At 36.0% G+C, this 18,919-nt stretch overlaps 1 protein-coding gene across 6 annotated transcripts in view; it reads left to right on the forward strand.

Moving 5' to 3' along the window:
• Positions 1-18,919, forward strand: part of TRPC3 (transient receptor potential cation channel subfamily C member 3) — a 79,136-nt gene that overhangs the window by 51,898 nt on the left and 8,319 nt on the right. For 3 of the 6 annotated variants that reach the window (XM_058721474.1, XM_058721478.1, XM_058721476.1), the window contains one exon: positions 17,929-18,001. In XM_058721474.1, the coding sequence (XP_058577457.1) occupies positions 17,929-18,001 (73 nt within the window). Of the gene's footprint in view, positions 1-17,925; positions 18,002-18,919 lie in introns of all 6 variants that reach the window. The other 3 variants (XM_058721477.1, XM_058721473.1, XM_058721475.1) reach the window with 1 other exon arrangement.

The following is an 18,919-nucleotide window of genomic DNA, read 5'->3' on the forward strand; positions in this document are numbered from 1 at the left end:
TTTGTGATTGTTTTAAGTAAAATTGAGTTCTGTATAATGTCTGGCTTCCTTTTCAACAACATGATATACCTTTCCAACTGTTCAGATCTTCATTTGTGTATTCAGTATCGTTATAAAGTCGTCCTCCTGTTGTTTGTATTGATTAGGATATTAAGTTTGGTGCAAACCTCATAAAACCACCAAATACCAACCACTATGTAAAGTATATATATAGAAATTTATTTCTCTCACCTATTCAAGAAGTCAAGAGGTGGTCATCCCAGGACTGGTATGCTACCTACCAATGTTCAGGGACCAAGGCTTTTATAGCATATAATTGTGTCATGACTGGCTTTCAGTCTAACATGCTTCATGGTCCAAGAAAGTTATTGGAAATCTGGCTATTATTTATGCATTCCAAAATACATTTAGAAGGTGATAGGAAAGAAAGACATGCCTCTTTCCTATAAGGAACTTATTTAAAGTTGCACAGTTTATCTGCAGGGGAGGTTGGGAAATATCTTAATTCCTAGGGGCCATTTGCCAAGCTAAAAAAAAAAAAAAAAAAAACAGGGAAGAGAATTGTCAGTCTCTGCTGAGATGATTATGTTATTTGTCTTGGTGCTTATCTTTATGTCTTTACATATATTTCTGTCTCTGTTACTTGATTTATAAGTTTCAAGTTTTATCTTTTGATCCTCCAGCTCTAAAATATGAGAGAAACAATGTGTTTATTTTATCTTTTATCACTTCCCCCTTTCTCCTAACATTTATTAGTTAAATCATTACAACTGTGATGGAGGAAAAAAACTTCACCCATTAGGTTTTGTCAATTAAACTGACAAAAGACAGATTAATATGAGGGAAAAAAAACACATGTGTATTTATAAAAAGCAAAATGCATACACACAGGAGAACTCCCTGATGAGTAACGCAAGGGGGTAGTTAGAATTGGGAGCTTACATACCATCTTAACAAAGGGTAAATTTGGGTAGAAGCGACAAGACAAAGGAAACAGGTTTGGGCTCTAAAGGGTACTAAGTTGTGGGAAGGTAAGTATACAAGAAAACCAATGGAAGATTAGGGTTGCTTTATTAAGGTTTTCCTGTGCAGACCCTGTGCCAACTTTCTGTCTCCAGTGATGATGGTTGTTTTAATTCCTTCTGGTTTGGAACAAGGAGAGGGAAGACCTTCACAAAGGGAAATTTATGTCTTGCTTTTAGGCAGATAGGAGAGGAGGAGTGAGCTCTTTCTGTGTTTTCTGCTTCTTAATTGACTTCAGAGTAATCCTTATGCCAAAGTGCTGGTCAGGATTTTAACCCACATTTGTTTTCATTTTAGTCCCACAGAGTTGGCACATGCCACGGATCTTTTTGCCATCATTTTCCTTTGTGGACTAAAGTTTGTCTTTAGTTTCTTCAGAAAGAGTTCATGGGAACTATGTTCTGAGTTATTTTATATTCTAAACTGTTTTCTATTTTCTATATATTTATATTGACTTGCTATAAAATTCTTAGATATGACTTTATTTTCTTAATGTATTTGTAAACATTGCTCCACTGCTCCTAGAATAAAATGCTGATGTGGAAAAGTTTGAGGCCGGATTGTTTTTCTTATACTATTGACCTGAGATTTTGATTTGAATGCCCACATTTTCTTCATTCATTTTCTAAGTCCAATAACTTGCTGTTGGTTTTTCTGAAGGTGAATCTGTATGTATTTTTTCCTGCACAAAGTATGGCTCTTCAGTCTATACATTCCAGTCTTCTTTTATTTCTGAATAATATCCTTATATCATGAAATATTTTTTTCTGTTCCTTTATTTGGGTCTCTTCTTTAAAGAATCCAATTAGATGCCTGCTGAGTCTTCTTTGCCTGTCCTCTGTAGCAACCACTTTTACTCTATTCCAGTTGAATTTTTTATCCATTTCTCCTTTGGCTCCTTTTCTCTCATACTGTATTGTTCTTTGTCTTCATATGTGCTATTTCAAATTTACCTTTCATTTCTGTGACAATTCTCTTCTTCCTCTTTTTAAGACTTTCAAGCTTATATATCATTTCCTTTTTTGACTCACAATATTTTCCTCAGCCTTTGGTGCTCTTATTTGAAAGACATGATTGGCTCATTGGGTATTCATTCCTGCTTTGTTAAAGATTAGTTGACCATATAGTTGATGAATCCATTTCTGGGTTTTCTATTCTATTCTATTCTATTCCATTGGTCTGTGTGTCTGTTTTTGTGCCAGTTCCATACTGTCTAGATGACTACAAGTTTATAATAGAGCTCAAAGTCTGAAATTGTGATGCCACCAGCTTTGCTTTTCTTTCCCAGGATTACTTTAGCTTTTGGGGTTTTTTGCGGTTCCATACAAATTTTAGGATTGTTTGTTCTAGCACTGTGAAGAATGCTGGTGGTGTTTTGATAGGAATTGTATAAAGTGTGTAGATTGCTGTGGGTATTATAGACATTTGAACATTGTTCTTTCAATCCGTGAGCTTAGAATGTTTTTCTGTCTTTTTATCATCTTCAATTTCTTTCCTAAGTATTCTATACTTTTCTGAGTACAGATCTTTTACCTCTTTGGTTAGATTTATTTGTAGGTATCTTATGGGTTTTGGTGCAATTGTGAATGGGACAGATTCATTGATTTCTCTTTCTGCTGCTTCATTTTTGGTGTATAGAAATGCAACAGATTTCTGTACATTGATTTTATATTCTGTGATGTTACTGATTTCATGTATCAGTTCTAGCAATTTTTTGGTGGAGTCCAAATAATGGTGGAGTCCATGATAGAATATCATGACATCTGTGAAGAGTGAAAGTTTGCCTTTCTTCCTTGCCAATTTGGATTATTTTTATTGCTTTTTTTTTTTTTCTGGTTGCTGAAGCTAGGACTTCCAGTACTATGTTAAATAATAATGGTGAGAGTGGACATCCCTCTCTTGTTCCTGACCTTAGAGGAAAAGCTCTCAGTTTTTCCCCATTGAGGATGATATTGGCTATGGGTCTTTGGTAGGTGGCCTTTATGATGTTGAGGTGTGTTGTCTCTATCCCTACTTTATTGGGATTTTTATTAATGCTTTTTCTGCATCTATTAAGATCATATGGTTCTTATCCTTTCTTTTATTAATGTGGTGTATCATGTTGATTGATTTGCGATTATTGAACCACCCTTGCAGCCCAGGAATAAATCCCACTTGATCATGGTAAATAATTCTTTTAATGTACTCTTGGATTTAATTTGCTAAGATCTTGTTGAGAATTTTTGCATTCATATTCATCAGGGATATTGGCCTGTAGTTCCCCTTTTAGTGGGGTCTTTGGCTTTAAAATCAAGGTAATGCTGACCTCGTAGAATGAGTTTGGAAGTTTTCCTTCCATTTCTACTTTTTGGAACAGTTCGAGAAGAAAATATATTCCTCTTTAAATGTTTGGTAGAATTCCCCTGGGAAACCATCTAGTCCTGGTATTTTGTTTTTTGGAAGATTTTTGATTACTGATTCAATTTCTTTATTGGTTATGGATTTGTTCAAATTTTCTATTTCTTCCTGTTTCAGTTTTGGTAGTTTATATGTTTATAGGAATTTATCCATTTCTTCCAGATTGCCCAATTTATTGGCATATAATTGTTCATAATATTCTTTTATAATTGTATTTTTGTGGTATTGGTTGTAATCACGCCTCTTTCATTCGTGATTTTATTTATTTGGGTCCTTTCTCTTCATTTTGATAGGTCTGGCTAAGGGTTTATTGATTCTGTTAATGCTTTCAAAGAACCAGCTCCTGTTTTACTGGGTGTTGTTGTTGTTGTTGTTTTCATATCATTTTTTTCTGCTCTCATTTTTATAATTTCCTTTCTTCTGCTGACTTTAGGCTTTATTTGCTGTTTCTTTTCTTGTTCCTTTAGATGGGTTCCTTTCATTGTGTATTTGAGACTTTTCTTGCTTCTTGATGTAGCCCTGTACTGCTATGCACTTCCCTCTTATGACTGCCTTTGCTACATCCCAAAGGTTTGAACTATCGTGTTTTCATTTTCATTTGCTTCCATGTATTTCTTTATTTCTTCTTTAATTTCCTGATTAACCCATTCATTCTTTAGTAGGATGTTCTTTAACCTCCAGGTATTTGTGGTCTTCCCCAATTTTTTCTTGTGGTTGACTTCAAGTTTCATAGTGTTGTGTCTGAAAATCATGCATGGTAGGATCTTGGTCTTTTTGCACTTGTTGAGGGCTGATTTGTGACCCAGTACGTGATCTTTTCTGGAGAATGTCCCATGTACACTTGAATGTGTGTTCTGTGCTTTAGGATAAATGTCTGAATATATCTGCTAAGTCCATCCAGTCCAGTGTGTCATTCAAAGCCATTGTTTCCTTGTTGATTTTCTACTTAAGATGATCTGTCCATTGTTGTAAGTGGGGTGTTAAGTCCCCTGCTGTTATTGTATTGTTATTAATGAGTTTCTTTATGTTTGTGATTATTTATATATTTGGGTGCTTTCAAGTTGAGGGCATAAATATTTATAATTGTTAGATCTTCTTGTTGGATGGACCCCTTTATTTAGACCTAGGGCCCTTCTTCATCTCGTGTTACAGTCTTTGGTCTAAAATCTAGCCTGTCTGAAATAAGTATGGCTATTCCAGCTTTTGTTTGACATCCATTAGCATGATAAATGTTTCTCTATCCCCTCACTTTCAATCTGCAGGTATCTTTAGGTCTGAAATAAGTCTCTTGTAGGTGGCATATAGATGGGTCTTGGGTTTTTTTCTTTTAATCATTCTAATAACTTGTGTCTCTTGATTGGAGCATTTAGTCCATTTACATTCAGAATGATTATTGATAGATATGAATTTAGTGCCACTGTATTACCTGTAAAGTTGGTGTTTCTGGAGATTTTCTTGTTCCTTTCTAGTCTTTGTTGCTTTTGGCCTTTCTTTCCCACTCAAAGAGTCCCCCTTTAGTATTTCTTGCAGGGTTGGTTTAGTGGTCACTAACTTCTTTTGTTATTGTTTGTCTGGGAAACTCTTGATCTCCCTATTCTGAATGACAACCTTGCTGGATAAAGTATTCTTGGCTGTATATTTTCCCCATTCAGCACGTTGAATATATCATGCCACTCCTTTCTGGCCTCCCAAGTTTTTGTGAAGAGATCTTCTGCTAACCTTATTTGTCATCCCTTCTAGGCTAGGGGTTTCTTTTCCCTCTCTGCTTTCAAGATTCTTTCCTTATCTATTTGGCACATTTTACTATGATATGTCTTGGTATTGGCCTGCTTTTGTTGATTTTGATGGGAGTTCTCTGTGCCTCCTGGATTTGGATGTCCGTTTGCTTCCCCAGATTAGGGAAGTTTTCAGGTTTAATTTGCACAAATAAACCTTCTCCTTTTTCCGTCTCTTTTTCTGGGACTCCTATGATATGGATGTTACTAAACTTTACGGAATTGATGAATTCCCTAAGTCTACATTTGTAATCTAATATTTTTTCCTTCTTATCAGCGTCATCATTTTCCATAATTTTATCTTCTGTATAACCTATTTGTTCCTCTGATTCTTCCATCCTTGTGGTCATCATATCTCGTCAGTTTTGCATCTCAGTTAGCATTTTTAATTTCAGCCTGATAAGTTTTAAGTCTTTGATTTCTGTGGTAAGGGACTCCTTGGTGTCTTCTATGCTTTTTTCAAGCCAACCTAGTATCTTTATGATTGTTGTTTTAAATTCGGGTACAGGAATAGATCCCTGGCTGTGATCTCTTCTTGTTCTTTCTTTTGGGATGAACTCCTCTGTCTTGGCATTTTTTTCTAGGTCTCTGTCTTCTGTGTGTTAGGAAAGCCTGTTATGTTTCCTACTCCTGAAAGTAATGGCTATATTAAGAAGAGGTCATATACTGTCTAGGGCCTGGTGCTTCAGGAAGTATTTCTGAAATATTCTGTGTGCATGCTGCTGTTGCGTTTTGGCTGCTGTTTCCCTCAGGTCAGTCCTCTGTAGAGTTTGTCCTTGCCTTTAGTGGGGACTTGTTTGGACCTTGTCTACTGTGTCGTGCATTTTAACTAGGTGTGTTTTACTCTTCTTGTTAAAAGAGGCTAGATCCTCTTTGCCCTAGGGCTGAAATTGCAGCACTGTATGGGCAGTAGACTTGGTGCACGCGGGAGATTTGTGCTCATCTTCTGGGGGAGGGGCTCCCTACTGCTCTGAATCTCAGGGACACTTGCTCTAGTAAAAAAAAAAGAACCTACAGAGTGCAGGAGGGAGGGCATTGGTGTAAGCAGCTGAAACCTCCACTGTGGGTGCTGTGCTGATCACTGTAGCCTGTCTGGGCTGATGCGGGGGAGAAAAATGGCACCAACCTGCTCTCTTGACACCAGAGAGGGGAGTTTGTGCCTGCCACTTCTCAGGAAACCCTCACAGAAGAGTGAACAATTTCCTTTTGTGTGTACCAGGCATCCCTCAGATCCCTTGCCTTCACCCTGTCTGTCTGAGCCATCTTCCCACTCCTGTATTTTATCTCAACTGGCTGGGTTTCAAAACTCCAAATTTTGGGGACCAAATGCCGCTGATCCTCTCGAGGAGGGTCTTGCCACGCTGGGGCTGGCGACAGTTTGTCCCCAAAGAGCTGTTACACAAAGGCACAGGGCCTTGGAGTTTATGGTAAAGTGTAGCAAAAAGCTGGTGTCCATGTTAGCTGTCCTCAGCAGGAGTCTTTGCTTGTATGTTAGTGAACGGGGCAGCTCACTGGTGCCTGACCGCTCTTTTGTCCTATGAGAGGCAGTGCCACCTCTCCCAGTATCTCAGTCCTCAGTCTCCCAAATGCATTCCAAGTACAGTATCTCAGTCCTCAGTCTCCCAAATGCATTCCAAGAAGGGGAACTGTCTCTTCCAGTGTGATGCAGGGGATCCTCAGACCATGCTGTCCACTCTTGGTCCTCTTCTCTCCTGCACAGGAGCCCCTCTATGCCCACCAGGCTCCACCCAGCTATGGTGCAGATTTCTGAAACTTCAGACTTTGAGCTCCACTCTTTGTAAAAACTTGCGATAATCAGCTCTTCTCATTTTCCCTGTTCCCATTTCCCCAATGGTTCTGGGGAAGTATTTTTTCTTGTGCAGTGCCCTGTGTCCTGTTCTTTTTCTCTCTTTCTCTCCTGTCTCCTTGATCCAGGTTCCCTCCCCTCCACAGCACCAGCAATTCTTTTCTACCCCAATCATGTCTCTGCACCTCCCACCTTCCACGATGTGGCCTCTTTTCTCCTTCTAGTTGTGAGTTTGTCCTCTCAGTCCTCAGATTGATTTCCTAGGTGTTCGAATAATTGGATATATATTATCTAGCTGTGTTCAAGGGATGAGGCTAGCATAGAGTCCTCCTAGTATCTGTCATCTTAACTCCCAATCTATTACTCAGCTTTAAACGAAGTAAGTTCTTGGATCAGCAGCTTTCAGGAGGTTGGAGTGGGGTTAGAGAATTCCAGATCCTCCTTCGCAGCTAATAGAATTTTCCTATGGGCAGAGGATTGTATTTGTGAGTTCATTTTTTCTTTATGTTTCCCTAACAGAAAATAGCAATACAAGACTAGTCAGTTGCAAGGCAGACTCTCCCTCTCCACCTCATGAAATACATCTAGCAAATATGGATTTCCTTTATAATTTCTCCTTCACTCTTCTATTCCAAACTTCTCTAGATTTTGTGTCAAAAGGTCAAGGGAAGTTCTCAGCCATGAATGTCTGTCTTTGGCATTTCCTCACACCCTCATTTGATTTTTCATATGACATTTCTAAAGAAGAGTATGGATGCATCACAGGAGTTTGTGTTTCTGTTTCTTATTCTCCTTGTTGCTTTTGAATGATTTAGAAGAAGTGGGGGAAATTCCCAAATTTATTGTCAAATTCAATCTTCTTGTGTCTGAAAACTGTTCTGCTTCTATACGAGGTGATCTTTGCTACGCTGCCTAGAGGCTCCAGAATGCCGTACATTTCGTATTTTATAAGGAGAAGAATTCCCTGTCTGTAGCATGATACTCTGTGGTGCTCCAAAATTGATAGTATAAAAATAAACTCTGAGAAAAAAGGTTTAAATCAGCTATCAAACTTCACAGATGAATCAAATTTCATATAAATGCCTTGATTATATTTAGATAAAATCTCTTTACTATGGATTCCATGAGTGATAACAATTGGTTTTAGTTTAATGAATTCTTGTTTCATGCAGTGTAATTATAATATATGACTTACTTAAAGAAATCCCAGATCTTAATCTGCTAAATGGGGATTATTTTCTTCAAAGTGGTGACCTTTTGGGATACTCTAATTCTAATGGTGCTACCACAATTCAGAACATTTTTGGAATATCACTAAAGAATTACTTTTATAATAAGTTTATAAGACACAAAAATTGCTTCATTTTCATTATTAAACTCAGATAATTATTAATAAGACTCAGTGCCATATGACTACTTTTTTTTTCAAAAATAGTCCTATCCATCTTCAAAAAAACATGGCTGTCTCCAGCTGCACCTTACGTGTTTTACATCCAAATGAGTGTTTCCTCTCCAAAACAATTACTTCAAAAGTAGAGAGACTCAAGTTTGCCTCAAAGTATAACAGAGGAAGAGTTTCAAAAATACTTTGATCAATTACAGTGTTATTTATATTAACATTAATTATTAATAGTGTGCTGAGGTCATTTTTGTTATGTGTGTAAATATTTTTTTGTTATGTTACAAAACTAGAGATGATTTTTTCTGGAGAACATAAGGACTTGGAGGGATAGCTATGATTGAATTCTGCTCATGAAAAGTTCAAGTTAAAGGTACATGGATATGCTAAAGTGACTTTAAGAAATGGGAATTTTTTCTAAGACTCCACAGACACAAGATTGTAGGTTCTTGGGTCCTATTCTCTCTGGTGTCTCTTGTAGCAGCTCTGCTTTAACTACCTTCTTCAGCTTGGGAACTCCTTTCGCCAACGTAGTGTTATACTGTCTTTGGCCCACATGATGGTCCCTAGTCTGAACCACTAAGGCTACCATAGGTGGCTTGGTTTTACTGGAGGCACATGGCATTTTTCTCTAAAGGGGGCAATATGAGACATTCACATTAAGCTTCATTCATAATGAGGTTGATGGCACATTACGGACTCCCACTATTATGCATGGTCCCTGGTAAAAAGGATACAAAGATACAGTCCATGCCTTCAAGGATCTCTCCCCTGGAATGAAATTTCAAGATTGAGGTGGGAAGAAAAGAAAAATAGATGAACATTCACACAACCCTGTGAAATGTGGCATAGGTGAAATGTAAATAAAATGGTATGAGAACCTTGGGAAACCCATAGAAGGGGAATATTTAAAAACCCATCAAGTAGAAGCAATTCTAGTCTCTATTTCTCTAAAGAACAGAACTTTGACTAGTGGTTAGAAGGTATAATGAAGCAGATTTGCTGCAATACAACAGAATTGTTTTTTAACTGCTACAGTTGTCTAAAAATAGATTAAACCAGCTGTCTGGAAAGAGTAACAGGCTCTGAATCACAGATGTTTATTCAGAGGCTGTGCAATGGTGATGGATCAGGATGTCTCACAATGAGTGGTATGAAAATATGAAAAACACATGACTTCCAAGGTCCCTTTCCTCTCTCAAATTCTACTCTCTACTTCTGAGTTCTTTATATTTGTTCATACTAGTCTTACCTTACAGTCATACTTTATAGATTTCTAATATTCATATTATGGAATACTCATGGACAGTCAAATTTGGCTTCTCTGTAGGATTAAATGAGAAAATGAATGTAAAAGTATCTGAAGGAGTTCTTCACAAGTGTTAGTTGAATTTGAATTAGTGAAAAATAAGCAACTGAAAAGAAAAGGTTTGATGCCTTTTGGGAATGAGGGACATACCCATATATCCAACTACCCACATTTCAGTCCTTCTCCCAGTCTTAATGAAGGTTTAAAAAATGAACTCAGATTTGTTTGCAAGAGGTAATTTTTAAGGTAACTACCATCTAGGCTTTCAACACTCTGGATAGAGAAAATCTGTGATCTACTCTACAAAAGTCACAATGTCTACCTTAAGGAGTAATTCATAGGATCATACCAAGAAATTTGGATAATTCCTGGAGGTTTGTGGACTGTGGACTTCTACTCCATTAGTTAGTAACTTGACCAAGAGGGAAAAATAATGAGTTTGTTAATGGTCAATTTTGTTTTGGGTACTGGCTTTGATTAAGGAATCAGTTGAAAATCTAAAGGTAATATTTACAATGGTAATTTTACTTGCCACATACGAGTTTTGTGATCCTTGCCTGTAGTATTATTAAGCATTATTAATATTGGTTAATCAAGATTTGCTTTATAGAAATATACATGATAATGAGAGCATAATAGTTATATTAATTGAGCACCTACTATATAATTTACCTGTATTATCTCTTTTACCATGTAGATTCTAACATTTCCATTATGCAGACTAAGTCACCAAGGTTCCACAGCTTGTAAATAATGTAGTTAGCAACTCAAATCCAGGCAATTTGCCCTTGCAACCCACTTTTTTAACTGCTACACAGTACTGCCTTGGGTTCACTGGACAAGCTACCTAATAGAATAGAAATAGCTAACCTTTGTCCCTTGTCTGAACTCCACATCATTTTGGAATTAATGAATTATCTTTCCAATATGAACTAAAGGATGAACTATTACCAGGTAGTGTCATGTGTGGAGAAACTAATTTCAATCCAACATCAGGTGTCTTCTTGCCTTATAGAGAAGCTCAAACTTAGTACAGTGGTAGATATAAATATATTTAAGCTATTAATATTAAGATGCAAATTTTAAAAAAATGAATATTTTTTGTGGGATAAATGGAAAGCTTTAAACACACCAGATTTTGGAGGGGAAAAATTTAAGCCTATAACCACAATTTTCCCTAGTAATAGTTATAGATATAGATATAGATATAGAATAGATATAGTAATATATCTACCTATTTTCCCTTCAATGGGGAGTGTAATCTGAGTAACTTTCTACATGGTGTTTCTAGGGAAGCTGAACTCATTTTAATTTTTAAAATATTGTACTTTCCTCTTCCTTTCTGGAAGTAAATATAAATTTTCATAGATTTTTTTCTTTTCTTTAAATGTTTGTTTTTGAGAGAGAGAGAGAGAGAGAGAGAGCACACACAAGTGGGGGAGGCAGACAAAGAATCTGAAGCAGGCTCTAGGCTCCAAGCTGTCAGCACAGAGCCCAGTGCAGGACCTGAACTCAGGAACCATGAGATCATGGCCTGAGCTGAAGTCATAGACTTTTTCTAAGCATAGTTTTGGATAACGTTAAATATTTTATAGGTTATTATACTAGAGAATGTGGGTAGCAATATTTTAGTCTTCAAATTTTATCTTTATAAATAATACTAGCAAGAACTAACATTTTCTAAGCAGAAATTCTACTTTTAGATGCATTTTATTGTTTAATCTGTACAACCTATAAGTTTTTATTACCCCCTCCCATATTTTATATGAGTAACTGGAAGCTTAGAGAGGTGTTAAGTACCTTAAGTTCACTCAGCTATTAAAGACATGTGTTCACATTAAGAGATTTTTTAAAATTCTGAACCCATTCTGTCTCCCTTTAAGCAATCTTATTTTTTGTGGAGGTAAGATTTCTAAATAACACATTCCTGAATGGTTCTAAACAAGACCCTTATAAGCTCTGAATTATTCTCTATTTATATTAACTAAAGTTTTTACAGCTTTGTAGAAGTGAAAAATATTTGTTTATTTATTATAATTAAGGGCTATTGCTGCTGAAGATGGAATGAATGCCCAGGCTGGTGAGGCACATCAATTTGATAGGCACCTCTACTTAGGGGATGCCTGGGTGGCTCAGGCGGTTAAACATCTGACTTCAGCTCAGGTCATAATCTCATAGCTCATGAGTTTGAGTCCCCCACCGGTTTAGCTTGAGCCCCACTTCAGGTGAGCACGAGTTCTCTCTCTCTCTCTCTCTCTCTCTCTCTCTCTCTCTCTCTGTCTTCCCTTGTGGGATTCTCTCTCTCTCCCACTCTCTCTCTACCCTCACTCACTTGTGCCCTCTCTCTCTCTAAAAGAAAAAAAACACAAACAAAAAACCTACCCAGAAGAATATTTTAGTAGTTGTATGTTGTTGGGTTTTGTTTTTTTTTTTTGGTTGTTTTTGGTTTTTTGTTTCTCGTTTTTTGTTTTGTTTTGTTTGTTTGTTTGTTTGTTTGTTTGATAGAACAGGGGAGGGACAGAGAAAGAGGGAGAGAGAGAATCCCAAGCAGACTCCATGCCCAGCATGGAGCCTGCCGCAGTGCTCAATCCACAAGCATGAGATCATGGCCTGAGATGAAATCAATAGTAGGATGCTCAACCAGCTGAGCCAACCAGAATCCCCTTTAGTAGTTTTGATTTTATTAGATTTTGAATTTTAATTATGAACTATTTCTAACACAGAATGGTACCACAAATATCCTGTTAGACATCTGTGCCACTACCATCTTGATTTAATAAATGTTAACATTTTACAATATTCTTTTTGGACCTTTTTTGTAAGGATTTTTTGATACAACAAAATTCCCCTGCCTACTCTATTACAATAGCCTTTATCCCTCCCCAGCGATCTTCACTATATTGAAGTTCATGCGAGTTCTTGCCATGTTTTCTTCTATATATTTATTACTTACATGAGTACACTCATACCTTTATGGACTGGTTTTATGTGTTTTTGAAATATACATAAATTAATAATATACTACATATTCTGCTTTTTTTCCACTTTATGCTTTTGAGAATGATCTATGTTAATATGTGTATATCTTGTTTTCTATTCTCACTGCTACAGTATAATCCATTGTATGAATATTTAGCTTATTTTCCATTTTTGAGTATTATAAATAATGCTGTAGTGAACATCTTAGTAAATGTCTCCTTTTATGCATTTGTGTTTTTTATGGATTACATACCTGAGAATAGTTCTATCAGTTTATATTTCCAGCAACAGGGTATGAGAGTTTCTCATTGTTCTCAGAAGGACTTGATATTAACAGATTTTCAAAATTTTGCCTACTAAAAATAGCTGCCCTGTACATCTTCAAAAATGTTAGCATCATGAAAAACAAAAGCCAAGGAGCTATTCCAGATTAAAGAAGACTAAAGATACATAACATCTAAAAACAGTGTTGTTCCTCAGTTGGGAAAATGAAACAAAGTCTGGATTATGTATTAAATGGTTTTTGCTCCCTTGTTAATTTTTTTGAAGTTTGATCATTGTAGCATGGTTATATAAGAGAATATTCTTGTTCTTTGGGAATACTCATCGAAGTATTTAGGGATAAAGGGACACGATGTCTCAGAATTATTTTTAAATGCTTTAGCAATATAATAATACAGAGAGTGAGATTAAGCAATGTAGCAAATTTCTAACATCGGTGAATCTAGGTGAAGGGTATATGTGAATTCATTTTACTTTCAACTTTTCTTTAGATTTGAATTTTTTTCAAGAGAAAAAGTGCTAAACTCATAGGTGTGAATTTATTCATTAATTTACTCTTCTCTGAGTACTAGTGAGATTGAACATCTTTTCCTATGTTTGTTGGTCATTCAGATTTCCTTTTTTGTGAATTTGAATTCCTTTGCCTAATTCTATTTTGCCATTTGTCTTATTGACTTGTCAAAATTCTGTAATATTCTCCTTACTGATTCTTTGTTGATGTGTTTTGCCAACAACTTATCTCACTTTTTGGTTTGTCTTTTAACTTTGTGTAATGGGTTCATTAAGTAGTCTTAACCCATATAAAATAACTTTGTTTTCAATAATTTTCCACTAACTGTCCTATTTTGAACTCTTCTTTTCCATTGAATGGAGGATCTCTTTACAACTTCTGGTCAAGATTCCAGAACATTCCAGTGACTTGGTTATTAGAAAGTCCCATTTTTGTAATTAAAGAGACAGTTAAGTTTATTTTGATGTATAAATCTTCAAATCAAATCTAAAGCTCTTCTTCTCCTTATTTTTTTTAGCATAAGCTAAACGTTTCCATGTCTCTAGTGGAGAAAGGCTGTCGTCTACTTTGTACATATCTCCCCCTGCTAGCTCATCAAGGTGCTAATCCTCTGCTATGTGGAATGGGAAGAAGAAGCCAGAGGGCAGGCATCTTTTCATTTGAGCTTACTGTGGTGCAGTTTCTTCCTTGTCGGTCACTACTGCTCTAATGTTGACCAAGTTTTAACATCCTGACTGTGGCAGACACCCATGTGTTTCCTCTCTCTAACTGGGTTGGGGGCATGTTTAGAGTGTTTGAAAAGGCCATGTAAACTACTTTCCTTTTGCACAGCTCCTGAAGCAGAGATCTGACTCTGATTTAAGGTTCACATCTAATTTTCACCTTTTCCAAAAGGATAGCGCATCTTCCCAGCCCCATTTATTGAATCCTTTCCCACTGAGATGTCTTCTTGCCTCCCACCCAATATAGTGGAAATTAATCCTTTTGCCAAATAATGAGAATACAGGTTGACCCAAAGGCTGTTCCTCTCTCATCTCAGTTCTTTTTTCCCCCTGACTTAATTGCCAGGAGCAGGTCAGCAAGTTTGCCAGAATAGACATTTAATTGGAAGCAAGATACCAGGCCTTTTGTTTAGGCAACTCTAATCTTTATGAGTGATTGCCTTGGCTTTCCACCCCCCTCCTTAGCTTCTGGGAAGTGGAGGTGTACCACCTCCCTTCCACCCAGGAAAAAGAATAACCTCTCCAGAAGTCCATGATCCCTCCCATGTCTCTGTCCTCTTACTTATGTGGGGTGAGAAGGAAGTTGGTGGTAAGTACTGGTCTAGCAATTCTCAGTAAGTCTTAATGGGAGGTGGCTGTTCCCAATTGGTAGTGACAGCTTGGTCTTAGACCATGGAGTACTTAGTATCCCTTCTCATCAGTTTTGGATTTATCAACAATTCCAGGACAACCGGAAAAATACCATTTGACATAAGGTTGCATTTCATTGGTATTTTCTTGCATAAAAGTTTTTAAATGTCTTAATATAGTCAGATTTATTAATCTTTTCCTTATAGCTCATCCTTTCTTTTAGCTTTTTCCTTTTTATTTTAAGTTTATTTACTTATTTCAAGAGAGAGAATATAAGAGGGGAAGGGCAGAGAGAGAGGGATAGAGAGAATCCCAAGCAGGCACCACACTGTCAGTGCAGAGCCCTACACGGGGCTTGAACCCACGAACCATGAGATCATGTCCTGAGCTGAAATCAAGAGTCAGATACTCAGCCAACTGAGACACCCAGATGCCCTTCCTTTAGCTTTTTCAATAACTATTTCCCTATTCTTTTCAAAATTTTGCTTTTTAACATTTAGATCTTTTGTCTATTTGACTCTTTAAAAACTTTTTTGTTTATGGTGTATGAGGTGTAGAGATCTAATTTTAATTTTCCCATAAGGATAGTTCTTGTCTCAATACTATTTGTTGAATAGTCTCTTCTTTCCTGCTGATTTGTATTACCACCTTTCAAGCTTCTTTTAACTGATACACATTTCTTTGTATTTTCTTTTTATAGGAATCAACTCTGCTGTCCCCTAAACTAAATTAGATCCCTGATATGTTCACCCATCATAGTGAATTGTTCCATTGAAACTTTATTAGTAGAAGTTGTGTTCACTATTGCATCCCTAGCATTTAGTACAGTACTTGGCACAGAGTTGGCTCTGAATAAATGTTTGGTGAAGGAATGAGCAAATCCAGGCCAAGATCCACGTGGCTGTGAGTCTGCCCTAAAGTCTACATTCACAGATTTCAATAGGTTTTATATTTTACTGTGATTGGTGAAATGGATTTTTCCTTTTCAATAACATAGGCTCTCTCTTGATCTGTTGTTCTTTGAGACAGACATTGTGAATATTCCTAGATTTATCCTTTTCTTGAGCTTGGCATCTAATGGGTCACTTAGGTTCATAATTTCCACTTCCTAAAAATTAAGACATATTTTCTATTCCTACTATATTTTCATTTCAGTTCAGGCCTTCCCCCTCTTTTATTTTTTAATGTGATATTTGATATATGCACAAAAATGTGTATAACACATAATAAGTTAAAATTACATGTACACCTATGGAAACTACCACCTGCCTAAGAATGATAATATTATCTGTCCATGGCCTCTACTTCATTGCTTCTCTCTGGCCCGCCCCTTGCCTCCACCTAAGAGGTAATCACTAACTTGAAGTTTGGGTTTCTCAGCCTCTTGCTTTTGTTTTCTTTTCAAATATAGACTTGCTACATAATGCAAATATTCCTACCAAGCATTATATAGATATACTTGTTCTTGAGCTTTTTAAGAATAGTTTCATACTTTGTGAAGTCTGCAAATTGAATTTTTCATTCAACATTTATGCTTCTAAGATTCATCCATACTGCTGTGTGTGGCTATGGCTAATTTCATTATTTAATTTCGTTAGTGGACACAATGACGTTACATTGTGTAACATACCACCATTTGTCTATTCTCCTGTTGATGTTTGTTTAGACTGTTTCCAGACTTTTATTTGCTATTTTGGACAAGATTGCTGTAAACATTTTTGTTTATGTCTCTTGGTCCACATGTGTAAAGTTTTTCCAGGCTCTGTATCAAAGAGTGGACTTTCTGGGTGAAAGGGTATGTGAGTATTCAGCTTTAAAAGATAATGCCAAATTGCTTTTCCAAGTGGTCTATCTATACTCATGCCAGTAAAGTGTAAAAGTCCCCATTGATGCATATTCTTTCCAACATTTGGCATTATGAGATGTATTAATCTTTTCCCTGTGCAGATGTGTAATTGTGTCTCCTTTTAATTGTAATTTGTATTTCCCCAAGAAAAGAATTTGAAATTGTTTTATAGGCCTACTGACCACTCTTGTTTCCATTTCTGTGCAATGACTGTTTGTCTTTGCTCTTTTTTCTATTGGGTTATTTGAGTTTTTCTTACTCAAAGTCACATATTTTAGATCCAAATTTAATTCTTTATCAGTTATAGGTATTGCCAATATTTTCTTTCAACTTGTGACTTTCTTTTTTACTTTTTTAATAGTATCTTTATAAACAGAACTTTTAATGAAGTTTTAATTTTAATAAAGTTGAATTCATCAGTCTCTTCTATTATACTTGGAATTTTTAAATCTTGTTTTAAAAACACCCAGCTCTACACTGAATTTATAAATATATTTTCTTATGCTTTATCTTAAAGGATTTAAAAGCTTTGTCTTTCACATTTAAGATGCATCTGGAATTAATTTTTGTGTACATGGTATGAAGTAGGGCTCCAATTTTATTTTCTTATTATGGGCAAATAATTATCCTGTAAGAGAATTTATTTAGATTGAAATATACTCAAAATACATATTGCTATGAAAGGAAAGCACACAATATAACAGAATATATGGTATTTAGAAAGTATAAAATATATATGTGGTAATTAGTATGTATACAGAATTTAAAGAGACATACACCAAAATAACAACAATGATTATCTTTGAATAGTAGAACAATTGATGATTTTTGTTTATTTCTTTTGTTCTTTTCTGTATTTTCCAATTTTTCTCTGTCGAACATATATTTGACAGTGAGAAAATAAGGTAGTATAGGTGATAATATAGTATCAGCACATCTTAAAGAGAAATCATCAGTTGAAAGAGAAACCATGAATTGAAATCTTCCAACTTAACTTTTTTTTATATAGCATCTTCCATTCCTAGGGATATGGGAGAATGTTTGTGGATTATGCAGTAAGTCTCAGTAGAAGGTGAAAAGCCATTAAGTTGTGGAATCTGGGTTAATCTTTTGTAAATAGTTATATAAAATCTCTCTCTCCTAAGTTGTGTTTGCTTTACAGGTAATGTGCGACTCTTTGGAGAATAGGATCTGGGTTACTTATATGTATCATTGGTGACATAATCATTTCTTTTTGATCAACAGCAGATAATGAAAAGACTTATAAAGCGATATGTTCTGAAAGCACAAGTGGACAAGGAAAACGATGAAGTTAATGAAGGTAAGCATCTCCAACTTGAGAAACATCCTTTTGCAACTAACTTAATGAACTTGGGAAACTTGTTATTGAAGGATAGTTTAAAAATCCAATCTCAGGTAATAGTTCCAAGATTGACAGGAGAATCTTATGTTAATTTCTAAAATTATCTTTTTAAAGGAATGGTTATTTAAAATGTCATTCAGAGACCATTTATCTCTTCTCGGAATGCCCTGATTCTTAGAATGTAAAACCTGCTATCTTTCTGGAAGCTTTTAAATCCCTATTATATAAGGTAGTCAGTAGTTTCAGTTCTGTTTTCAGTGAGTGCACATGAGTGTTAACCTTTTTCCAATATTAACATTTTCCAATAAAATAATTGACTGCTTGGCTCAAATAGAATCCACATTTCTTCAGGAAAATCTTTGCTTTGTTATACACAAATCTTGCTCTCATCTAGTGTTTCTCTTTTGCCTTTCACTTTTCTTCTTGGCTCCTTCCTTAATGGTGCCTATTTTTCCACATATATCCTAGGCAGGGCATCTGTCTGGATTATAAAAATGTTTCACCAAAGGCTAGGTGGGTCAAAGCACAGGCCCAGAGTTGGAAGAAAAAAAAATCAAACTTGGAGAAATAAGTTGCCTTAAAAATGGAAACTGTAGGTTACACCAGTGAGATGCCACCAGATGATCTCTATCTGTGCTGATAAGAGAGAAAGGGCTAAACTAAATAAAACTGGTAATGGGTTTTGAAGCCATTACTTGATGAACACAAGGAATCCCTTGAAAATCTGAGTCAGTCCAATGATACATATATGTAGAAAAGAAGTCTATGAATGTGTGATTGAGGATCAGCAAAAATCCAATCATGATGCCCTAGAAATTGTCTCAGGGAGATAGGATTGGAAAGGGGCTGTAGTCTAGAAAGTGGAAATCTGATCAT

The sequence above is a fragment of the Neofelis nebulosa genome, chromosome 3 (genome assembly GCF_028018385.1).
Source record: "Neofelis nebulosa isolate mNeoNeb1 chromosome 3, mNeoNeb1.pri, whole genome shotgun sequence".
Taxonomy (NCBI): domain Eukaryota; kingdom Metazoa; phylum Chordata; class Mammalia; order Carnivora; family Felidae; genus Neofelis; species Neofelis nebulosa.